At 46.7% G+C, this 26,131-nt stretch overlaps 1 protein-coding gene across 1 annotated transcript in view; it reads right to left on the minus strand.

Moving 5' to 3' along the window:
* Positions 1 to 490: 490 nt before the first annotated feature.
* Positions 491 to 26,131, minus strand: part of LOC124043065 (regulating synaptic membrane exocytosis protein 2) — a 121,728-nt gene continuing 96,087 nt past the window's right edge. Inside the window, exons 11-14 of the mRNA XM_046361237.1 lie at positions 9,827 to 9,895; positions 3,938 to 4,073; positions 3,666 to 3,786; positions 491 to 643 (exon numbers count right to left, since the gene is read on the minus strand). Of these exons, the coding sequence (XP_046217193.1) occupies positions 491 to 643; positions 3,666 to 3,786; positions 3,938 to 4,073; positions 9,827 to 9,895 (479 nt within the window). The remainder of the gene's footprint in view (positions 644 to 3,665; positions 3,787 to 3,937; positions 4,074 to 9,826; positions 9,896 to 26,131) is intronic.

Below are 26,131 nucleotides of genomic sequence, written 5' to 3' on the forward strand. Positions count from 1 at the left end.
TCCATTGTATTGGTTCCATTGGTTCCATTGTATTGGTTCCATCTATTGGTTCCATTGTATTGGTTCCACTGTATTGGTTCCATTGTATTGGTTCCATTGTATTAGGAAACTAAATCAAGAACCGCTTAGGTATTTGTACCAGGTCTGTTTGTCACAGATCTCAGGGTGTAGGGGAGAAAGGGGGCGACCCTGGTCTTCTGTTTGATCTCAGGGTGTAGGGGAGAAAGGGGGCGACCCTGGTCTTCTGTTTTATCTCAGGGTATAGGGGGAGAAAGGGGGCGACCCTGGTCTTCTGTTTGATCTCAGGGTGTAGGGCAGAAAGGGGGCGACCCTGGTCTTCTGTTTGATCTCAGGGTGTAGGGCAGAAAGGGGGCGACCCTGGTCTTCTGTTGGATCTCAGGGTGTAGGGGAGAAAGGGGGCGACCCTGGTCTTCTGTTTGATCTCAGGGTGTAGGGGAGAAAGGGGGCGACCCTGGTCTTCTGTTTGATCTCAGGGTGTGGGGCAGAAAGGGGGCGACCCTGGTCTTCTGTTTGATCTCAGGGTGTAGGGGAGAAAGGGGGCGACCCTGGTCTTCTGTTTGATCTCAGGGTGTAGGGGAGAAAGGGGTTTGATCTCAGGGTGTACCCTGGTCTTCTGTTTGATCTCAGGGTGTAGGGGAGAAAGGGGGCGACCCTGGTCTTCTGTTTGATCTCAGGGTGTAGGGCAGAAAGGGGGCGACCCTGGTCTTCTGTTTGATCTCAGGGTGTAGGGGAGAAAGGGGGCGACCCTGGTCTTCTGTTTGATCTCAGGGTGTAGGGCAGAAAGGGGGCGACCCTGGTCTTCTGTTTGATCTCAGGGTGTAGGGGAGAAAGGGGGCGACCCTGGTCTTCTGTTTGATCTCAGGGTGTAGGGCAGAAAGGGGGCGACCCTGGTCTTCTGTTTGATCTCAGGGTGTAGGGCAGAAAGGGGGCGACCCTGGTCTTCTGTTTGATCTCAGGGTATAGGGGAGAAAGGGGGCGACCCTGGTCTTCTGTTTGATCTCAGAGTGTAGGGGAGAAAGGGGGCGACCCTGGTCTTCTGTTTGATCTCAGGGTGTAGGGGAGAAAGGGGGCGACCCTGGTCTTCTGTTTGATCTCAGGGTATAGGGGAGAAAGGGGGCGACCCTGGTCTTCTGTTTGATCTCAGGGTGTGGGGCAGAAAGGGGGTGACCCTGGTCTTCTGTTTGATCTCAGGGTGTAGGGCAGAAAGGGGACGACCGTGGACTTTTGTTTGATATCAGGGTATAGGGGGAGAAAGGGGGCGACCCTGGTCTTCTGTTTGATCTCAGGGTATTGGGGAGAAAGGGGGCGACCCTGGTCTTCTGTTTTATCTCAGGGTATAGGGGGAGAAAGGAGGCGACCCTGGTCTTCTGTTTGATTAAAAACTACAGTGGGGCGGCAGCGTAGCCTAGTGGTTAGTGTTGGACTAGTAACCGGAAGGTTGCGAGTTCAAACCCCCGAGCTGACAAGGTACAAATCTGTCGTTCTGCCCCTAAACAGGCAGTTAACCCACTGTTCCCAGGCCGTCATTGAAAATAAGAATGTGTTCTTAACTGACTTGCCTGGTTAAATAAAGGTTAATTTTTTTTTTTAAATACAGTCATCAGCTTCTCTGTTCATTCTATAGGTTCATGTTGCTGTGAAAAAGTAACTATTCACACAGACTACAATGTGTCTGGTTTAGGGTTAGGGTTAGGGTCTACACAGGGTTTCTACATAGTGTGTATGGATGCGTAGCTGTTTGGGCTACATAGTGTGTATGGATGCGTAGCTGTTTGGGCTACATAGTGTGTATGGATGCATAGCTGTGTAGACTACATAGTGTGTATGTTCCAGAACAGGTCATGTCCTCCAACTACACCTCCCACTCTGACATGGCCAGGAACTGGTCAAGGTCGCCAAGTCTTTTCCCTCCACAGAGGCACAGTAATCCAATGCTAACCCTAACCCTAACCTCCCGGTCTGCCAAGACCAGGACCCAGTCATAGTCGTTTAGTGTTCACCCAGTAACCTCCCCCCTAACGCTAGTAAAACCAAATGCATGCTTTTCAACCGATCGCTGCCTGCACCCGCATGCCCGACTAGCATCACCACACTGGATGGTTCCGACCTTGAATATGTGGACACCTATAAGTACCTAGGTGTCTGGCTAGACTGCAAACTCTCCTTCCAGACCCATATCAAACATCTCCAATCGAAAATCAAATCAAGAGTCGGCTTTCTATTCCGCAACAAAGCCTCCTTCACTCACGCTGCCAAGCTTACCCTAGTAAAACTGACTATCCTACCGATCCTCGACTTCGGCGATGTCATCTACAAAATCGCTTCCAACACTCTACTCAGCAAACTGGATGCAGTTTATCACAGTGCCATCCGTTTTGTCACTAAAGCACCTTATACTACCCACCACTGCGACTTGTATGCTCTAGTCAGCTGGCCCTCGCTACATATTCGGCGCCAGACCCACTGGCTCCAGGTCATCTACAAGGCCATGCTAGGTAAAGCTCCGCCTTATCTCAGTTCACTGGTCACGATGGCAACACCCATCCGTAGTACACGCTCCAGCAGGTGTATCTCACTGATCATCCCTAAAGCCAACACCTCATTCGGCCGCCTTTCGTTCCAGTACTCTGCTGCCTGTGACTGGAACGAATTGCAAAAATCGCTGAAGTTGGAGACTTTTATCTCCCTCACCAACTTCAAACATCAGCTATCTGAGCAGCTAACCGATCGCTGCAGCTGTACATAATCTATTGGTAAATAGCCTACCCATTTTCACCTACCTCATCCCCACAGTTTTTATTTATTTACTTTTCTGCTCTTTTGCACACCAATATCTCTACCTGTACATGATCATCTGATCATTTATCACTCCAGTGTTAATCTGCAATATTGTAATTATCCCCCTACCTCCTCATGCCTTTTGCACACATTGTATATAGACTCCCCTTTTTTCTACTGTGTTATTGACTTGTTAATTGTTTACTCCATGTGTAACTCTGTGTTGTCTGTTCACACTGCTATGCTTTATCTTGGCCAGGTCGCAGTTGCAAATGAGAACTTGTTCTTAACTAGCCTACCTGGTTAAATAAAGGTGAAATAAAAAAATGAATAAAAAAAAACCTAACCCCAACCCATAGTGTGTATGGATGTGTAGCTGTGTAGGCTACATAGTGTGTATGGATGTGTAGCTGTGTAGGCTACATAGTGTGTATGGATGTGTAGCTGTGTAGGCTACATAGTGTGTATGGATGTGTAGCTGTGTAGGCTACATAGTGTGTATGGATGTGTAGCTGTGTAGGCTACATAGTGTGTATGGATGTGTAGCTGTGTAGGCTACATAGTGTGTATGGGATGTGTAGCTGTGTAGGCTACATAGTGTGTATGGATGTGTAGCTGTGTAGGCTACATAGTGTGTATGGATGTGTAGCTGTGTAGGCTACATAGTGTGTATGGATGTGTAGCTGTGTAGGCTACATAGTGTGTATGGATGTGTAGCTGTGTAGGCTACATAGTGTGTATGGATGTGTAGCTGTGTAGGCTACATAGTGTGTATGGATGCGTAGCTGTGTAGGCTACATAGTGTGTATGCATGCGTAGCTATTTAGGCTACATAGTGTGTATGCATGCATAGCTGCATAGGCTACATAGTGTGAATGGTTTTTGTACCTGTCTGGTGAGTAGCAGTCTTCAGACAAGCGATGCCGGTCCATCCGACCTGAGCTAAAAGAAAGCGGTCCCCCTCGCATGCCGTGGTCCAAACTCCGACTAAATGGGACATAGAAAAAGCTGTTGGGTTAGGGTTAGGGTTTGGGTTGGATTACTGTACCTCTGTGGAGGGTGAACACTGAACGACTGTGATTGGGTCTTGACCTTGGCAGACTGGGAGGTTAGGGTTTGGGTTAGTGGTTTACTGTACCTCTGTGGAGGGGGAAGACTTGGTGACCTTGACCAGGTCCTGGCCATGTCAGAGTGGGAGGTGTAGTTGGAGGACATGACCTGTTCTGGAACAGACAGCGTGGAGCTCTGGAAGTCCCTGCCGTTGTGTCTGTAGTCTGGGAAGGTGAGGACAGACAGGTTAGAGGAGGACGTCTGGGGAGGAGAGGACAGACAGGTTAGAGGAGGACGTCTGGGGAGGAGAGGACAGACAGGTTAGATGAGGATGTCTGGGGAGGAAGGGACAGACAGACAGGTTAGAGGAGGACGTCTGGGGAGGAGAGGACAGACTGGTTAGAGGAGGACGTCTGGGGTGAGAGGAGGGAGTGGAGGGTGAGAGGAGGGAGTGGAGGGGGAGAGGAGGCAGTGGAGGGTGAGAGGAGGGAGTGGAGGGGGAGAGGGAGGGAGGGAGGGGTGAGAGGAGGCAGTGGAGGGTGAGAGGAGGGAGTGGAGGGGGAGAGGAGGCAGTGGAGGGTGAGAGGAGGGAGTGGAGGGGGAGAGGAGGGAGTGGAGGGGGAGAGGAGGCAGTGGAGGGTGAGAGGAGGGAGTGGAGGGGGAGAGGAGGCAGTGGAGGGTGAGAGGAGGGAGGGAGGGGAAGAGAGGAGGGAGTGGAGGGTGAGAGGAGGGAGTGGAGGGGGAGAGGAGGGAGTGGAGGGTGAGAGGAGGGAGTGGAGGGGGAGAGGAGGCAGTGGAGGGTGAGAGGAGGGAGTGGAGGGGGAGAGGAGGCAGTGGAGGGGTGAGAGGAGGGAGTGGAGGGGGAGAGGAGGGAGTGGAGGGGTGAGAGGAGGGAGTGGAGGGGGAGAGGAGGGAGTGGAGGGGGGAGGGAGGGGGAGAGGAGGCAGTGGAGGGGTGAGAGGAGGGAGTGGAGGGGGAGAGGAGGGGAGTGGAGGGGGGAGGAGGGAGTGGAGGGTGAGAGGAGGGAGGGAGGGGGAGGGAGGCAGTGGAGGGGGAGAGGAGGGAGTGGAGGGAGAGGAGGGAGTGGAGGGGGAGAGGAGGCAGTGGAGGGTGAGAGGAGGGAGTGGAGGGGGAGAGGGAGGGAGGGGAGTGGAGGGAGGGTGAGAGGAGGGAGTGGAGGGGGAGAGGAGGGAGTGGAGGGTGAGAGGAGGGAGTGGAGGGGGAGAGGAGGGAGTGGAGGGGTGAGAGGGGGGAGTGGAGGGGGAGAGGAGGCAGTGGAGGGTGAGAGGAGGGAGTGGAGGGGGAGAGGAGGCAGTGGAGGGTGAGAGGAGGGGAGGAGTGGGGGGAGAGGAGGGAGTGGAGGGGTGAGAAGGGGATAGGAGGGGGAGAGAGAGGGAGTGGAGGGGGAGAGGAGGGAGTGGGGGTAAGAAGGGGGTAGGAGGGTAGAGAGAGGGAGGGGAGGGGGGAAGGGGATAGGAGGGGGAGAGAGGGGGGAGTGGAGGGGGAGAGGGGGGAGTGGAGGGTAAGAAGGGGATAGGAGGGGGAGAGGGAGGGAGGGAGGGGGGTGAGAAGGGGGGAGGGGGAGGGAGGCAGTGGGGGGGGGAGAGGAGGGAGGGAGGGGGGAGGAGGGAGGCAGTGGAGGGTGAGAGGAGGGAGTGGAGGGGGAGAGGAGGGAGTGGAGGGGGAGAGGAGGGAGTGGAGGGGGAGGAGGGAGTGGAGGGTGAGAGGAGGCAGTGGAGGGGGAGAGGAGGGAGTGGAGGGGTGAGAGGAGGGAGTGGAGGGGGAGAGGAGGCAGTGGAGGGTGAGAGGAGGGAGTGGAGGGGGAGAGGAGGCAGTGGAGGGTGAGAGGAGGGAGTGGAGGGGGAGAGGAGGGAGTGGAGGGGTGAGAAGGGGATAGGAGGGGGAGAGAGAGGGAGTGGAGGGGAGAGGAGGGAGTGGGTAAGAAGGGGGTAGGAGGGTAGAGAGAGGGAGTGGAGGGGGAGAAGGGGATAGGAGGGGGAGAGAGAGGGAGTGGAGGGGGAGAGGGGGGAGTGGAGGGTAAGAAGGGGATAGGAGGGGGAGAGGAGGGAGTGGGGGTGAGAAGGGGGAGAAAGGGAGTGGAGGGGGAGAGAGGGGAGTGGGGGGTGAGAAGGGGGAGAAAGGGAGTGGAGGGGGAGAGAGAGGGAGTGGGGGGGTGAGAAGGGGATAGGAGGGGGAGAGGAAGGAGTGGGGGTGAGAAGGGGATAGGAGGGGGAGAGAGGGAGTGGGTTGAGAAGGGGATTAGAGGGAGAGAGAAAGGGAGTAGGGGGGAGGGGGGTGAGTAGGGGATAGGAGGGGGAGAGAGAGGGAGTGGAGGGGGAGAGAGGTTGGAGGGCGATTTGGGGGGAAGAAGGGACTGGGGTGGGAAAGAGAGTGGAGAGAGAGCGGGAGTGGGAGAGAGGGGGATTGGATGGGGAGAGAGCAGGAGTGGGGGAGAGGGATGGAGTGGAGGGGGAGAGAGCATTAGTTGAGGACAGGAGAGGAAGAGAGAGGGTGAGGAATGTGATGGAGGGGGAGTGGAAGGGGAAAGAGAGGGTGAGTGGAAGGGGAAAGAGAGGGCATAGAGGGGGAAAGGGGATAAGAGGGGGAGAAAAAGGTGAGGGCATGAGAGAGGGTGAAAGGAGTGGGAGAGAGTGGAGTGGGGGTGAGAGAGAGAGTGTGCAGGTGGAGAGGGGGAGTGATAGGGAGTAGAGGGGGAGAGAGAGGGGCTAGGAGGGGGAAAGAGAGGGATTGGAGGGGGATAGGAGGAGGAGAGAGTGGGAGTGGAGGGGCAGAGGAGAGGAGGGGGAGAGGGAGAGGGAGTGGAAGGGGATAGGATGAGGAGGGAGTGGGAGTGGAGGGGCAGAGAACGTGAGTGGAGTTGAAGAGGGGGATTGGATTGGGAGAGAGAGGGGCTAGGAGGGGGAGAGAGAGGGATTGGAGGGGGATAGGAGGAGGAGAGAGTGGGAGTGGAGGGGCAGAGGATAGGAGGGAGAGAGAGGGAGTGGAAGGGGATAGGATGAGGAGGGAGTGGGAGTGGAGGGGCAGAGAGGTAGGAGGGAGAGAGATGGAGTGGAAGGGGATAGGATGAGGAGGGAGTGGGAGTGGAGGGGCAGAGAACGTGAGTGGAGTTGAAGAGGGGGATTGGATTGGGAGAGAGAGGGGCTAGGAGGGGGAGAGAGAGGGATTGGAGGGGGATAGGAGGAGGAGAGAGTGGGAGTGGAGGGGCAGAGGATAGGAGGGAGAGAGAGGCAGTGGAAGGGGATAGGATGAGGAGGGAGGGGAGTGGAGGGGCAGAGAGGTAGGAGGGAGAGAGAGGGAGTGGAAGGGGATAGGATGAGGAGGGAGTGGGAGTGGAGGGGCAGAGAACGTGAGTGGAGTTGAAGAGGGGGATTGGATTGGGAGAGAGAGGGGCTAGGAGGGGGAGAGAGAGGGATTGGAGGGGATAGGAGGAGGAAAGAGTGGGAGTGGAGGGGCAGAGGATAGGAGGAAGTGGGAGTGCAGGGGGAAAGAGAGGGAAGAGTGGGAGAGGAGAGGAGGGGAGGGGAGGGGGGGAGGGAGGGAGTGCAGGGGGAAAGAGAGGGGGAAGAGGGGAGAGGAGGGGAGGGGAGGGGGAGGGGGGGAGGGGAGGGGAGGGGGAAAGAGAGGAAAGAGTGGGAGGGGAGGGGAGGGGGAAAGAGGGAAGAGTGGGAGAGGAGGGGAGGGAGGGGGATACAGAGGGAAAAGAGAGGGAAGAGTGGGAGGGGAGGGGCGGGGAGGGGAGGGGGAAAGAGAGGGAAGAGTGGGAGAGGAGAGGAGGGGAGGGGAGGGAGTACAGGGGGAAAGAGAGGGAAGAGTGGGAGAGGATGGGAGGGGAGGGGGATACAGAGGGAAAAGAGAGGGAAGAGTGGGAGAGGAGGGGAGGGGAGGGGGGGAGTGCAGGGGGAAAGAGAGGGAGTGGAGGTGGAGAGACAGGGAGTGGAGGTGGAGAGACAGGGAGTGGACGTGGAGAGACAGGGAGTGGAGGTGGAGAGACAGGGAGTGGAGGTGGAGAGACAGGGAGTGGACGTGGAGAGACAGGGAGTGGAGATTGAGCTTCCCCGGCTGTGTTTAAGACTGTCACTGTATTTCCATGAACCTTGAAGTGTTAAATTATTTGTCTTTTCATTGCATGGAATGTACACTACTATTCAAAGTTTGGGGTCACTTAGAAAGGTCCTTGTTTTCCATGAAGACATGTATGAAACTAGTAGCAAAATGAATAGGAAATATGGTCAAGACGTTGACAGGTTTATAATAATTATTTTTTATTTAAATAATAATTGTGTCCTTCAAACTTTGCTTACGTCAAAGAATCCACCATTTGCCGCAATTACAGCCTTGCAGACCTTTGGCTTTCTAGTTGTTAATTTGTTGAGGTAATCTGAAGAGATTTCACCCCATGCTTCATGAAACACCTCCCACCAGTTGAATTGGCTTGATGGGCACTTCTTACGTACCATACGGTCAAGCTGCTCCCACCACAGCTCAATAGGGTTGAGATCCGGGTGACTGTGCTGGCCACTCCATTATAGACAGAACACCAGCTGACTGATTCTTCCCTAAATAGTTCTTGCATAGTTTGGAGCTGTGCTCTTGGTCACTGTCCTATTGTAGGAGGAAATTGGCTCCAATTAAACAGCGTCCACAGGGTATGACATGGTGTTGCAAAATTGTACAAATCTTGTACAAATCTCCCACTTTACCACCATCAAAGCACTCAGAGACCATCACATTGCCTCCACCATGCTTGACAGATGGAGTCAAGCACTCCTCCAGCATCTTTCATTTTGTCCATAACACTTTTTTCCAATCTTCCTCTGTCCAGTGTCTGTTCTTTTGCCTATCTTAATCTTTTCTTTTTATTGGCCAGTCTGAGATATGGCTTTTTCTTTGCAACTCTGCCAACAAGGCCAGCAAAAAAGGAAAAAAAAGATTAAGATGGGCAAAAGAACATAAACACTGGACAGAGGAACTCTGCCTGGAAGGCCAGCATCCCGGTGTCACCTCTTCACTGTTGACGTTGAGACTGGTGTTTTGCGGGTACTATTTAATGAAGCTGCCATTTGAGGACATGTCTGTTTCTCAAACTAGACAATCCAATGTACTTGCCCTCTTGCTCAGTTGTGCACCGGGGCCTCCCACTCCTTTTTCTATTCTGGTTAGGGACAGTTTGTGCTATTCTGTGAAGGGAGTAGTACACAGCGCTGTATGAGATCTTCAGTTTCTTGGCAATTTCTCGCATGGAATAGCCTTAATTTCTCAGAACAAGAAAAGACTGACGAATTTCAGAATAAAGTTATTTGTTTCTGGCCAATTTGAACCTGTAATCGAATCCACAAATGCTGATGCTCCAGACACTCAACTAGTCTAAAGAAGGCCAGTGTATTTGCTTCATTAATCAGCACAACAGTTTTCAGCTGTGTTAACATAATTGCAAAAGGGTTTTCTAATGATCAATTAGCCTTTTAAAATGAAAAACTTGGATTAGATAACGCAATGTGCCATTGGAACACTGGAGTGATGGTTGCTGATAATGGGCCTCTGTACACCTATGTAGATATTCCAGCTACAATAGTCATTTACAATATTAACAATGTCTACACTGTACTTCTGATCAATTTGATGTTATTTTAATGAACAAATGAGCTTTTCTTTCAAAAACAAGAACATTTCTAAGTGACCCAAAACTTTTGAACGGTTGTGTATGTGAAAGTGGTTGGGATATTTAGAATAGTATAGGAACCCAGGACTGATTTTGTCCAAGTAAAGAGACCTCTACATTATTATGATTTATGGAATTCTATGGATGATGTTCTGTTGTGTGTAGACAGTATGTATATATATGATGATATATATAATAACATGTTGACTGGGATATTGACTTTGATATAGATATAGAGTACATGGTTATGGCTAGGATTGGAACTCCATTAAACATGTTTTGTCATGGTTTGGTTACCTGCTATGACACCGATCCCGTCCTCGCAGTCAAAATCAGAGAACTCACTGTCAATAATTCTCTGGGACACTGGGAGGTAACGAGAGAAGAGCAAGAGAAAAAAAGAGGAGATGAATTAAGAAGAATGTCTGGAGCTGCCTTGTAGTGACATGATCCTTTTTCACTAATCCACCACAGAACAGGTCATTACGGGTCAATACGGGTCAGTACAATTCAATGCGGGTCATTACGGGTCAATACGGGTCAGTACAATTCAATGCGGGCGAGTACAGGTCAATACGGGTCAGTACAATTCAATGTGGGTCAGTACGGGTCAATACAGGTCAGTGCAATTCAATACGGGTCAGTACAGGTCAGTATGGGTCAGTACAATTCAATACAGGTCAGTACAGTTCAGTACGGGTCAGTTCAGGTCAATACTGGTCAATACCAGTCAGCATGAATCAGTATGGGTCAATACGGATCAGTAGTGGTCAATACGGCTCAGTACAGTTCAATATGGGTCATTAAGACTCAATAGGGGTTAGGGGTCAGAATGAGTCAGTATGAGTCAGTACGGGTTGATTGGGGGTTAGGATTAGTAGGGGTCAATACGGGTCAGTTAGGGTCAGTACGGGTCAATACGGATCAGTATGGGTCAGTCCGGGTAAGTACAGATCAATACCGGTCATTACTTGTCAGTACAGGTGGGTACTGGTCAATACGGGTCAGTACAGGGAAGCTAATCTATAACTGGGTCACAGGGACACAACACCTCACAGACACTGACTACATGGCCCACACAGAGCAAGAGAAAATGTTTACCGATCATCACAAAGTTATTCTGTTCTATACAATACATCATAACTTAGAAATGATGGATCATTGAACCAGAATCTGTAACTTCTTGGGCCAGTTTCCCAGATACAGATTAAGCCTTGTCCTAGACTGAAAAGCACTGTACATGGAGATTCTCTATGTTTCGCCAATGTAAATTAGGGAAACTGCCTCTTAGAGTCAACAATATTGAAAGACCACATATTCCACTCAATTCATCTTCCTATCTGTCTATTCAGAAAACTTGAATTTAAGGGTGTTTGAAATATATTGTCTTTAAATTCAATTTACATACAATCTCTTGAAAAATCTGAGGACACCAGACTAACATTGACGACAGGCTTTGTGTCAACACAAGTTAATTGTGTCCGATTTTGAATAAATTGTTTGTGGCAAATAGTTCAATATAACAGGCAGGAGTAAACAATCGTTTTTCTTTTTTATTCTATTGGGCGTATCTACTGAGAGCCTGTAATTCTATTGGGAGTATCTACCGAGAGCCTGTAATTCTATTGGGCGTATCTACCGAGAGCCTGTAATTCTATTGGGCGTATCTACCGAGAGCCTGTAATTCTATTGGGCGTATCTACCGAGAGCCTGTAATTCTATTGGGCGTATCTACCGAGAGCCTGTAATTCTATTGGGCGTATCTACAGAGAGCCTGTAATTCTATTGGGCGTATCTACCGAGAGCCTGTAATTCTATTGGGCGTATCTACCGAGAGCCTGTAAATCTATTGGGCGTATCTACCGAGAGCCTGTAAGTCTATTGGGCGTATCTACCGAGAGCCTGTAAGTCTATTGGGCGTATCTACCGAGAGCCTGTAATTCTATTGGGCGTATCTACCGAGAGCCTGTAATTCTATTGGGCGTATCTACCGAGAGCCTGTAATTCTATTGGGCGTATCTACCGAGAGCCTGTAATTCTATTGGGCGTATCTACCGAGAGCCTGTAATTCTATTGGGCGTATCGACCTAGAGCCTGTAATTCTATTGGGCGTATCTACCGAGAGCCTGTAATTCTATTGGGCGTATCTACCGAGAGCCTGTAATTCTATTGGGCGTATCTACCGAGAGCCTGTAATTCTATTGGGCGTATCTACCAAGAGCCTGTAATTCTATTGGGCGTATCTACAGAGAGCCTGTAATTCTATTGGGCGTATCTACCGAGAGCCTGTAATTCTATTGGGCGTATCTACCGAGAGCCTGTAAATCTATTGGGCGTATCTACCGAGAGCCTGTAAGTCTATTGGGCGTATCTACCGAGAGCCTGTAAGTCTATTGGGCGTATCTACCGAGAGCCTGTAATTCTATTGGGCGTATCTACCGAGAGCCTGTAATTCTATTGGGCGTATCTACCGAGAGCCTGTAATTCTATTGGGCGTATCTACCGAGAGCCTGTAATTCTATTGGGCGTATCTACCGAGAGCCTGTAATTCTATTGGGCGTATCGACCTAGAGCCTGTAATTCTATTGGGCGTATCTACCGAGAGCCTGTAAAGGTCTGGAAAGATACAACCATTGTTTTGTTGTTTTATGTACTCTGCCTGCAAACACGCTGGATGCTTCAGAATCCATCGAAGATTCAATAAAAGCCAAGTTGGCGAAGAGGTATCAACGATGGCACCAACCCAGTTTTGAGAAGCAAGAGGGCGCGCGGGGAGATGTTCATGGAGATGGATGTTGACTTGCTGAAGTCCATCAATGAAAGGCTTGCCAAACTTGATATCTTGGATATACAGTCGTGGCCTGAAGTTTTGAGAATGACACAAATATACATTTTCACAAAGTTTGCTGCTTCAGTGTCTTTAGATATGTTTGTCATGTTACTATGGAATACTGAAGTATAATTACAAGCATTTCATAAGTGTCAAAGGCTTTTATTGACAATTACATGAAGTTGATGCAAAGAGTCAATATTTGCAGTGTTGTCCCTTCTTTTTCAAGACCTCTGCAATCCGCCCTGGCATTCTGTCAATTCACTTCTTGGCCACATCCTGACTGATGGCAGCCCAGAATTTGTGGGTCTTTGTTTGGCCACCCGCCTCTTGAGGATTGACAACAAGTTCTCAATGGGATTAAGGTTGGGGTAATTTCCTGGCCATGGACACAAAATATCTGTGTTTTGTTCCCCGAGCCACTTAGTTATCAATTTTTCCTAATGGCAAGGTGCTCCATCATGCTGGAAAAGGCTATGTTCGTCACCAAACTGTTTCTGGATGGTTGGGAGAAGTTGCTCTCGGAGGATGTGTTGGTACCATGCTTTATTCATGGCTGTGTTCTTAGGCAAAAACGTGAGTGAGCCCACTCCCTTGGCTGAGAAGCAACCCCACACATGAATGGTCTGAGGATGCTTTACTGTTGGCATGACACAGGACTGATGGTAGCAATCACCTTGTCTTCTCCGGACAAGCTTTTTTCCGGATGGCTCAAACAATCTGAAAAGGGATTCATCAGAGAAAATGACTTTACCCCAGTCCTCAGCAGTCCAATCCCTGTACCTTTTGTGGAATATCAGTCTGTCCCTGATATTTTTCCTGGAGAGAAGTGGCTTCTTTGCTGCCCTTCTTGACACCAGGCCATCCTCCAAAATTATTTGCCTCACTGTGCATGCAGATGCACTCACACCTGCCTGCTGCCATTCTTGAGCAAGCTCTGTACTGGTAGTGCCCCGATCCTTGAGCTGAATCAACTTTAGGAGACTGTCCTGGCGCTTGCTGGACTTTCTTGGGCGCCCTGAAGCCTTCTTCACAACAATTGAACTGCTCTCCTTGAAGTTCTTGATGATCCGAATAAATGGTTGATTTAGGTGCAATGTTACTGGCAGCAATATCCTTGCCTGTGAAGCTCTTTTTGTGCAAAACAATGATGAGAGCACGTGTTTCCTTGCAGGTAACCACGGTTGACAGAGGAAGAACAATGATTCCAAGCACCTCCCTCCTTTTGAAGCTTCCAGTCTGTTATTCGAACTCAATCAGCATGACAGAGTGATCTCCAGCCTTGTCCTCGTCAACACTCACACCTGTGTTAACAAGAGAATCACTGACATGATGTCAGCTGGTCCTTTTGTGGCAGGGCTGAAATGCAGTGGAAATGCTTTTTGTGGGATTCAGATCATTTGCGTGGCAAAGAGGGCCTTTGCAATTAATTGCAATTCATCTGATCACTCTCCATAACATTCTGGAGTCTATGCAAATTGCCATCATACATAATGAGGCAGCAGACTTTGTGAAAATTAATATTTGTGTCATTCTCAAAACCTTTGGCCACGACAGTACTACGAGAGGACATCAATGCATTATGTGCCAGTCTAGAATTCAGCCAATGGCAGATTGATGATCTTAGTAAAGAGAAAACGGTACTGAAAGGTCATGTAGACTCTGTTCCTGGCAAGGTAGAGGTGGTGCAAAGGGAGCACAAACAACTTATAGAAACCTTGATGTACAGTGTTGGGACAATCTCATCTTCTCAGTGATACCAGAGAATGACAGCAGAGCGCACTCTCCGAGACTTTATATCAACTCCACTGAAACTGCCCACAGATGTTGTGCGTAATGTCACTTTCTCCTGAGTCCATAGAATGGGTCTAGGAATGCGGCGGTCATGAAATTTTGCCAGCTAGTTATTGTCACGCAAAATACTTGTGTAATTAACATAAACACATTTTGCATCTCCACACATATAAGCCGCTCATGCGTGCCTTTGGAACATCTGCATTTAAAAAGTCAAACAAATAAATGTAATATACAGCATCCCAATAAATCCATTATTTATTTTAGTCAGGTCAAAAAAACTATTTTAATTATACTTATTTCAGAAGAACAGAACATGAGTTTTAGTTTAGTTTAGTTGATTTAATTCGACCATTTTAAAAAACAAGCACACATAAAACGTGAAAAAGCCATACATGCACATGAATGAAATCATTGAGAATATCACACAATAAAGTCTGGGACTTATTTCCATTGTGGTCCTCTTGAGACAAGATGGCTAGACAAGATCAAACACAGTATGGCAGTGAAATAATAAAACAATAACATAGAAGAAAATCTGTCTCATCATTCCAGTTACAAGCATTTCTCAACGGCTGGCCATTCCTTCCGCCTGGCTACTCCTACCTCGGCCAACAGCTCCGGCCCCCCCGCAGCTCCTCGCCCAAGCCTCTCCAGGTTCTCCTTCACCCAAATCCAGATAACAGATGTTCTGAAAGAGCTGCAAAACCTGGACCCGTATAAGTCAGCTGGGCTTGACAATCTGGACCCTCTATTTCTGAAACTATTTGCTGCCACTGTCGCAACCCTATTACCAGTATGTTCAACCTCTCTTTCATTTCGTCTGAGATCCCCAAGGATTGGAAAGCTGCCGCAGTCATCCCCCTCTTCAAAGGGGGAGACACCCTGGACCCAAACTGTTACAGACCTATATCCATTCTGCCCTGCCTATCTAAGGTCTTCGAAAGCCAAGTCAACAAACAGGTCACTGACCATCTCGAATCCCACCGTACCTTCTCCGCTATGCAATCTGGTTTCCGAGCCGGTCACGGGTGCACCTCAGCCACACTCAAGGTACTAAATGACATCATAACCGCCATCGATAAAAGACAGTACTGTGCAGCCATCTTCATCGACCTTGCCAAGGCTTTCGACTCTGTCAATCACCATATTCTTATCGGCAGACTGAGTAGCCTCGGTTTTTCGGATGACTGCCTTGCCTGGTTCACCAATTACTTTGCAGACAGAGTTCAGCGTGTCAAATCGGAGGGCATGCTGTCCGGTCCTCTGGCAGTCTCTATGGGGGTGCCACAGGGTTCAATTCTCGGGCCGACTCTTTTCTCTGTATATATCAATGATTTTGGTCTTGCTGCGGGCGATTCCCTGATCCACCTCTACGCAGACGACACCATTCTATATACTTTCGGCCCGTCACTGGACACTGTGCTATCTAACCTCCAAACGAGCTTCAATGCCATACAACACTCCTTCCGTGGCCTCCAACTGCTCTTCAATGCCATACAACACTCCTTCCGTGGCCTCCAACTGCTCTTAAACGCTAGTAAAACCAAATGCATGCTTTTCAACCGATCGCTGCCTGCACCCGCATGCCCGACTACCATCACCACACTGGATGGTTCCGACCTTGAATATGTGGACACCTATAAGTACCTAGGTGTCTGGCTAGACTGCAAACTATTCTTCCAGACCCATATCAAACATCTCCAATCGAAAATCAAATCAAGAGTCGGCTTTCTATTCCGCAACAAAGCCTCCTTCACTCACGCTGCCAAGCTTACCCTAGTAAAACTGACTATCCTACCGATCCTCGACTTCGGCGATGTCATCTACAAAATCGCTTCCAACACTCTACTCAGCAAACTGGATGCAGTTTATCACAGTGCCATCCGTTTTGTCACTAAAGCACCTTATATTACCCACCACTGCGACTTGTATGCTCTAGTCGGCTGGCCCTCGCTACATATTCGTCGCCAGACGCACTGGCTCCAGGTCATCTACAAGGCCATGCTAGGTAAAGCTCCGCCTTATCTCAGTTCACTGGTCACGATGGCAACACCCATCCGTAGCACGCGCTCCAGCAGGTGTATCTCACTGATCACCCCTAAAGCCAACACCTCATTCGGCCGCCTTTCGTTCCAGTACTCTGCTGCCTGTGACTGGAACGAATTGCAAAAATCGCTGAAGTTGGAGACTTTTATCTCCCTCACCAACTTCAAACATCAGCTATCTGAGCAGCTAACCGATCGCTGCAGCTGTACATAATCTATTGGTAAATAGCCCACCCATTTTCACCTACCTCATCCCCACAGTTTTTATTTATTTACTTTTCTGCTCTTTTGCACACCAATATCTCTACCTGTAGATGATCATCTGATCATTTATCACTCCAGTGTTAATCTGCAATATTGTAATTATTCGCCTACCTCCTTATGCCTTTTGCACACATTGTATATAGACTCCCCTTTTTTCCTACTGTGTCATTGACTTGTTAATTGTTTACTCCATGTGTAACTCTGTGTTGTCTGTTCACACTGCTATGCTTTATCTTGGCCAGGTCGCAGTTGTAAATGAGAACTTGTTCTCAACTAGCCTACCTGGTTAAATAAAGGTGAAATAAAAAAATAAAAAATAAACATCATAGGGGTTATTTATATGGGCACAGAAGACATCACACACATTTTTACTTTATTTTTAAAGCTACCCAGAGAGGACATTGTTTTTATAGGAAAAGGCAACTCATTCCGTTCTGAGAATCCAGTATACAAGAAAGTACCTTTCCCAGCATTACTCCTGAATCTGTATAAGCACACATCAGAAACACCTGATCTGGTGCTGTGATTGTGTGCATCACGAAAACAATCTATAGATATCTATCACATAGATATCTGGGCGCAGGACCATAAATACTCCTGTAAACTAAAGCTAGTCTAATCTGGGACTCCCTAGCCTCAACAGGCATCCAGTTTAGTTCCTGAAAGCAGCTCCTGCCTATGTGTGTACGTGGATGCACCTTCAATACTACCCTGATCAGCTTATTCTGGGCTATCTGGAGCTGCCCATTCATAAATTTAGATAAGCCCCCAAACCAGGAAGTAGTAGCATAGTCAAACATAGTCAAAATGTTGTCCTACCGTATGTTATCTGGCTATGCTCCATGCTGTGGGCATGTTCATTTAGCAGACAAGATATGCTTATACATCCCTTGCCATTATTTTAAATAAATTAGTAAGAAGAATATAATTGAACTTAACTGAATAAAATATATATAATATTTTCTATGCACTGGAACAGCCAATGTTGGCTGGCCATTTTGTAGGCTACCTCAGTTTTATAGCAGAGCATGTGCTCATTATGAGTTGCTGAGAAATAAATATAACCACACTTATTCCACTCCACTGTTTTAGTAGTTTCCCAACAGGTGATACTCTGCCCAAACCCTGTATGCCATGGGCTCTCCAACCTGGTTCCTGCAGCTACCCAGTACTCTGTATGCCATGGGCTCTCCAACCTTGTTCCTGCAGCTACCCAGTACTCTGTATGCCATGGGCTCTCCAACCTGGTTCCTGCAGCTACCCAGTACTCTGTATGCCATGGGCTCTCCAACCTTGTTCCTGCAGCTACCCATTATTTTGTATGCCATGGGCTCTCCAACCTTGTTGCTGCAGCTACCCAGTACTCTGTAAGCCATGGGCTCTCCAACCTTGTTGCTGCAGCTACCCAGTACTCTGTAAGCCATGGGCTCTCCAACCTTGTTGCTGCAGCTACCCAGTACTCTGTATGCCATGGGCTCTCCAACCTTGTTCCTGCAGCTACCCAGTACTCTGTAAGCCATGGGCTCTCCAACCTGGTTCCTGCAGCTACCCAGTACTCTGTATGCCATGGGCTCTCCAACCTTGTTCCTGCAGCTACCCATTATTTTGTATGCCATGGGCTCTCCAACCTTGTTGCTGCAGCTACCCAGTACTCTGTAAGCCATGGGCTCTCCAACCCTGTTCCTGCAGCTACCCAGTACTCTGTAAGCCATGGGCTCTCCAACCTTGTTGCTGCAGCTACCCAGTACTCTATATGCCATGGGCTCTCCAACCTTGTTCCTACAGCTACCCAGTACTCTGTAAGCCATGGGCTCTCCAACCTTGTTCCTGCAGCTACCCAGTACTCTGTAAGCCATGGGCTCTCCAACCTTGTTCCTGCAGCTACCCAGTACTCTGTAAGCCATGGGCTCTCCAACCTTGTTCCTACAGCTATCCAGTACTCTGTAAACGATGGGCTCTCCAACCTTGTTCCTGCAGCTACCCAGTACTCTGTAAGCCATGGGCTCTCCAACCTTGTTCCTACAGCTACCCAGTACTCTGTAAACGATGGGCTCTCCAACCTTGTTCCTGCAGCTACCCAGTACTCCGTAAGCCATGGGCTCTCCAACCTTGTTCCTGCAGCCACCCAGTACTCTGTAAGCCATGGGCTCTCCAACCTTGTTCCTACAGCTACCCCGTGCTTAATTTGGGAAACCAAGTGAAATCTAAACATCGACAGTAACATGTTTTCGCAGTGAAACATTTAACTAAACTGTTGACAGCCTGTCTGCGTGCTCAAGAAATGAATAAAATAGAGAGGGCAGGACATGGAAATGCATAATGGTGAGATATTCTGTACACAGTAGCAAAAGGTAATGTGTCAACCAATTAATTATCAAAATATATAACATCCCTATTACTAGATTAAAAATCAAATACCAATTTACCATTGTAGACGAACTGTAAGCATCTCTGCTCAATCAATGAACCAACAGCAAAGACCTATAGACGTATATTCCTATATACCTACAGACCTATAGACCCATAGACCTATATACCTATAGACCTATAGACCTATAGACCTAAATACCTAAAGACCTATAGACCTATAGACCTATAGACCTATAAAGACCTAAAGACCTATAGACCTATAGACCTAAAGACCTATAGACCTATAGACCTAAAGACCTATAGACCTATAGACCTATAGACCTATAGACCTAAAGACCTATAGACCTATAGACCTATATACCTATAGACCTATAGAGTGCCTTGCAAAACTATTCATCCCCTTGGCGTTTTTCCTATTTTGTTGCATTACAACCTGAAATTTAAATGGATTTTTATTTGGATTTCATCTAATGGATATACGCAAAATAGTCGAAATTGGTGAAGTGAAATTAAAATAATAACTTCTTTCAAAAAAATCAAAAGAATAAACGGACAAGTGAGGCATGCATAGGTACTCACCCCTTTGCTATGAAGCCCCTAAATAAGATATTGTGCAATCAATTATCTTCAGAAGTCACATAATTAGTTAAATAAAGTGCACCTGTGTGCAATCTGATCTCAGTATATATACAGTTGAAGTCAGAAGTTTACATACACCTTAGCCAAATACATTTAAACTCAGTTGTTCACAATTCCTGACATTTAATCCTCACAAAAATTCCCTGTCTTAGGTCAGTTAGGATCTCCACTTTATTTTAAGAATGTGAAATGTCAGAATAATAGTAGAGAGAATTATTTATTTCAGCTTTTATTTCTTTCATCACATTCCCAGTGGGTCAGAAGTTTACATACACTCAATTAGTATTTGGTAGCATTGCCTTTAAATTGTTTAAAACTTGGGTCAAACGTTTCGGGTAGCCTTCCAGAAGCTTCTCACAATAAGTTGGGTGAATGTTGGCCCATTCCTCCTGACAGAGTTGGTGTAACTGAGTCAGGTTTATATGGCCTCCTTGTTCGCACAAGCTTATTCAGTTCTGCCTGCAAATTTTTATATAGGATTGAGGTCTGGGCTTTGTGATGGCCACTCCAATACCTTGACTTTGTTGCCCTTATGCCATTTTGCCCATGATGCCATCTATTTTGTAAAGTGCACCAGTCCCTCCCACAGCAAAGCACCCACACAACATGATGCTGCCATCCCCGTGCTTCACGGTTGGGATGGTGTTCTTCGGCTTGCAAGCCTCCCCCTTTTTCCTCCAAACATAAAGAAAGTCATTATGGCCAAAAATATATATTTTTGTTTCATCAGACCAGAGGACATTTCTCCAAAAAGTACAATCTTTGTCCCCATGTTCAGTTGCAAACCGTAGTCTGGCTTTTTTATGCCGGGTTTGGGGCAGTGGCTTCTTCCTTGCTGAGTGGCCTTTCAGGTTATGTCGATGTAGGACTCGTTTTACTGTTGATATAGATACCTTTGTACCTGTTTCCTCCAGCATCTTCACAAGGTCCTTTGCTGATGTTCTGGCATTGATTTTCACTTTTCGCACCAAAGTACGTTCATCTCGAGGAGACAGAACACGTCTCCTTCCTGAGTGGTTTGACAGCTGCGTGATCCCATGGTGTTTATACTTGCGTACTATTGTTTGTACAGATGAATGTGGTACCTTCAGGCATTTGGAAATTGCTCCCAAGGATGAACCAGACTTGTGGATGTCTACAATTGTTATTCTGAGGTCTTGGCAGATTTCTTTAGATTTTCACATGATGTCAAGCAAAGAGCCACTGAGTTCGAAAGGTAGGCCTAGAAATACATCCACGGGTACACCTCCAATTGACTCAAATGATGTCAATTAGCCTAACAGAAGCTTCTAAAGCCATGACATAATTTTCTGGAATTTTCCAAGCTGTTTAAAGGCATAGTCAACTTAGTGTATGTAAACTTTTGACCTACTGGAATTGTGATTCAGTGAATTATAAGTGAAATAATCTGTCTGTAAACAATTGTTGGAAAAATTACTTGTCATGCACAAAGTAGACTTCCCATCCAACTTGTCAAAACTGTAGTTTGTTAACCTGTTACTCCTACCCCCTACTTTTTCGAACATTCTGTTGAAAATCGCGCAACATTTCAGCACCCTGCTTCTCATGCCAGGAATATAGTATATGCATATGATTAGTATGTGTGGATAGAAAACACTCAGACGTTTATAAAACTGGTTAAATTAAGGCTGTGACTATAACAGAACGTGCGTTTCATCGAAAAGTGCAGGAAAATCTGATCACTGAAAATGGAAAAATATATCCATGCGCAACTTCAACCGATTGATAAAGGTGAACCACATTAAATGGGGCCGAGGTTGCAATACCTACAGCTTCCACACGATGTCAACAGTCTTGTCATTTGCCTATGATTTGTTTCTTGGTCAAACGAAGAAGAGACAGCCCATTTCTTCAGGTCTCCGACTGGATATTTTGGTTGAGATTTACCCGGACATTATTTCCAGACGTACAGCTATAGAATATACATCGCCTCGTGATCAATTTGATCGCTTATTAACGTTTACTAATACCTAAAGTTGCATTACAAAAGTATTTCGAAGTGTTTTGTGAAAGTTTATCGTCGACTTTTTTAATTTAAAAAAAATGACGTTACGTTATAAAACGTTATTTTTTTTGTTGATCACACAGTCTTCATAGATCGATATCTAGGCTATATATGGACCGACTTAATAAAAAAAAAGACCCAATAGTGTTTATGGGACATCTAGGAGTGCCAACAAAGAAGATGGTCAAAGGTAATGAATGTTTTATATTTTATTTTATGTTTTGTGTAGCGCCGACTATGCTAATTATTTTGTTTACGTCCCCTGCGGGTCTTTTGGGGTGTTACATGCTATCAGATAATAGCTTCTCATGCTTTCGCCGAGAAGCATTTTAAAAATCTGACTTGTTGCCTGGATTCACAACGAGTGTAGCTTTAATTCAATACCCTGCATGTGTATTTTAATGAACGTTTGAGTTTTAACGAGTGCTATTAGCATTTAGCGTAGCGCATTTCCAGATGTCTAGATGGGACGCCTGCGTGTCAGGTAGGAGCAAGAGGCTAACATGAAATTTGTGGAGTGGTTGAAAAACTAGTTTTAATGACTCCAACTTAAGTGTATGTAAACTTCTGACTTTAACTGTAGACCTGTTCTGAAAGGCCCCAGAGTCTGCAACACAACTAAGCAAGGGGCACCACCAAGCAAGCGGCACTATGAAGACCAAGGAGCACTGCAAACTGCTCAGGAACAAAGTTGTGGAGAAGTACTATAAAGAAATATTTGAAGCTTTGAACATTCCACGGAGCACCATTAAATCCTTTATTAAAAAATGGAAAGAATATGGCACCACAACAAACCTGCCAAGAGAGGGCCGCCCACAAAAACTCACGTACCAGGCAAGGAGAGCATTATTTAGAGAGGTAACAAAGTGTCATGACGTTGGCCTGGGGTGTAGGTTTATGACAGTCATAAATACCTCTTTCCCCCTTTTTCCTCTCTCTACCCTACTGAGGTTACATTTGCAAAACCCTTGGTTAACATAGAGATTCTGGGAACGTTAGAAGGTAGGGGGAAATTAACTTTACTACTTAATGAATATGATGTCATTTCGGTTGTCATCTGAGACATTCTCATCAATGATAAGATGACAAACTCTACAGTGGAAAGTCTACACATCAGAGTTATCGGATTCACATGAAATTGTTGTTCAATTTAAATGTTTGAATATGAAATTAGTTGTGATGGGATGAAATGTGATTTTTGCTTCTAAAATGTGAAATCTGGGTTCTCATAAGATAGGGTTCTGCTCCATCAGTGGCCTGCCCCTTGATGACAATATAACCTCCTGTTCCAAGGATGTAGGACGACGGTCTGATGTCAGAATGGTTCAGATAATAACTACAGAATTAAGCTAACATCAGCGTGAGCTTTGGTTGCGAATGGTATGAACTTTGAACTCTTATTCACTACAGAAGTGATACCTCCTAGCCGTTGAGTTAGCAACAGCAGATGCAGCGAGGGTTAGGAAGGAACAGACAGAGTATCCCGTCTATCACCCAACGATGTTACTACAATGGTATCCGCAACACGGCCTTCCATCCACCACCAACCTACCGAAGCGCAGCTCAGAGTAAATATTTATTGCATTTTCCTTTTCCAAATGGGCGGTAATTTAAAATGAATCAGATACTGTATTTACGATAGAACAGCTTCTCCCTGTGTCCCTCAGTCTTCCCGATTTTTCACTCAAACCCAGCCCTTTTCTTTTGTGTAACAAGCTGTCACATCTGTTCCGCCAGCCAGGGCCGTTTTCCTTTATGACGTAATTTGTAATCAAGTTATGATTTAATATAATAATAATAATAATATATGCCATTTAGCAGACGCTTTTATCCAAAGCGACTTACAGTCATGTGTGCGTGTATGTGTAATTCTGTGTGATTGGTTAGGTATTTAGTAAATAAATAATTAAATCCAATTTTGTATTGCTGATTCAAATTGTTAGCCAGGTGCAGATAACCAAGAATTTACAACTTTCAGATGAGACTGAATTAAGACGACGATTGATATTGACTGATATTGATGTAAAATATTACTAGGTCTTTAAGAGTTTATTTGGAAGATAGCAGCTCTATAAATACTATTTTGTGGTGCCCGACTCTCTAGTTAATTACATTTACATGATTAGCTCAATCAGGTGAAATAATTTTATAGAATAGCATGTTGTCACGACTTCCGCCGAGGTTGGCTCTCCTGCCCGTTCAGGCGGTGCTCGGCGGTCGTCGTCACCGTCCTACTACCCACTACTGATCCCTTTTCGTGTATCTGTTGGTTTTGTCTGATTGGTTTCACCTGTGTGTTGTTTAGTTTATTAGTGTCTGTATATATAGTAGGTTGTCCTGCTTTTGTTTTGTGCGGGATTGTTTATTTGTCATCTATGTCTGTCGGTGTATCTTGTGTTCTTATTCTCCGGTTCATCTTTTATCCTGTGTTGGATTGTTCACCCTGTGTGTATTGGGTTGACCGTGTTTCTTGTTCACCGGAGAATGAACTTTCATATCGCTATCTGCTCTCTGCGCCTGATTCCACCCACCTTGATTAGACGGGACACACGTATTATCACTTAGTCTGGCATAGCCAAAGACTGTACTGTATAGACAACCACTATAGTCTGCAGGTACTGTATAGACAACCACTATAGTCTGTTAGTACTGTATAGACAACCACTATAGTCTGTTGGTACTGTATAGACAACCACTATTGTCTGTTGGTACTGTACTGTATAGACAACCACTATAGTCTGTTAGTACTGTATAGCCAACCACTATAGTCTGTTGGTACTGTATAGACAACCACTATAGTCTGTTGGTACTGTACTGTATAGACAACCACTATAGTCTGTTAGTACTGTATAGCCAACCACTATAGTCTGTTGGTACTGTATAGACAACCACTATAGTCTGTTAGTACTGTATAGACAACCACTATAGTCTGTTGGTACTGTATAGACAACCACTATTGTCTGTTGGTACTGTATAGACAACCACTATAGTCTGTTAGTACTGTATAGACAACCACTATAGTCTGTTAGTACTGTATAGACAACCACTATAGTCTGTTAGTACTCTATAGACAACCACTGTATAGACAACCAATATAGTCTGTTAGTACTGTATAGACAACCACTATAGTCTGTTGGTACTGTACTGTATAGACAACCACTATAGTCTGTTAGTACTGTATAGACAACCACTATAGTCTGTTGGTACTGTATAGACAACCACTATAGTCTGTTGGTACTGTATAGACAACCACTATAGTCTGTTGGTACTGTATAGCCAACCACTATAGTCTGTTGGTACTGTATAGACAACCACTATAGTCTGTTGGTAACTGTATAGACAACCACTATAGTCTGTTGGTACTGTATAGACAACCACTATAGTCTGTTGGTACTGTATAGACAACCACTATAGTCTGTTGGTACTGTATAGACAACCACTATAGTCTGTTGGTACTGTATAGACAACCACTATAGTCTGTTGGTACTGTATAGACAACCACTATAGTCTGTTGGTACTGTATAGACAACCACTATAGTCTGTTGGTACTGTATAGACAACCACTATAGTCTGTTGGTACTGTATAGACAACCACTATAGTCTGTTGGTACTGTATAGACAACCACTATAGTCTGTTGGTACTGTATAGACAACCACTATAGTCTGTTGGTACTGTATAGACAACCACTATAGTCTGTTGGTACTGTATAGACAACCACTATAGTCTGTTGGTACTGTATAGACAACCACTATAGTCTGTTGGTACTGTACTGTATAGACAACCACTATAGTCTGTTGGTTCTAACTATCTCTTGGGGATGTAGGGGAGGTGACCAGAGGCCAATCAGACAGACTATCTCTTGAGGGGGTGAGTGAGGTTACCAGAGCTCAAAGGCCAATCAGGAGGACTATCTCTTGAGGGGGTGAGTGAGATTACCAGAGCTCAAAGGCCAAATTGGAGGACTATCTCTTGGGGAGGTGAGTGAGGTTACCAGAGCTCAGAGACCAATCAGACGGACTATCTCTTGGGGATGTAGAGGAGGTGACCAGAGCTCAGAGGCCAATCAGGAGGACTATCTCTTGGGGATGTAGAGGAGGTGACCAGAGCTCAGAGGCCAATCAGGAGGACTATCTCTTGGGGATGTAGAGGAGGTGACCAGAGCTCAGAGGCCAATCAGGAGGACTATCTCTTGGGGATGTAGAGGAGGTGACCAGAGCTCAGAGGCCAATCAGTAGGACTATCTCTTGGGGAGGTGGGGGAAGCAACACATAACCATGGAGACAAGGTTATGGGTGTGGTGTCTGGGGGAGATTGTTACGTGTGTTGTGCTGGGAGAGATATGGTTAGGTTTATGATTATGGTGAAGAAATGGCTAGGTGTGTGGTGATAGAGACATGGTTAGGTGTGGTGCTGGTGGGGACATGGTTAGGTATGGTCCTGGTGAAGAAATGGCTAGGTGTGTGGTGATAGAGACATGGTTAGGTGTGGTGCTGGTGGGGACATGGTTAGGTATGGTCCTGGTGAAGAAATTGCTAGGTGTGTGGTGATAGAGACATGGTTAGGTGTGGTGCTGGTGGGGACATGGTTAGGTGTGTGGTGCAGGTGCTGGTTGAGACATGGTTAGGTATGG

The sequence above is a fragment of the Oncorhynchus gorbuscha genome, linkage group LG09 (genome assembly GCF_021184085.1).
Source record: "Oncorhynchus gorbuscha isolate QuinsamMale2020 ecotype Even-year linkage group LG09, OgorEven_v1.0, whole genome shotgun sequence".
In the NCBI taxonomy this organism is placed as follows: Eukaryota; Metazoa; Chordata; class Actinopteri; order Salmoniformes; family Salmonidae; genus Oncorhynchus; species Oncorhynchus gorbuscha.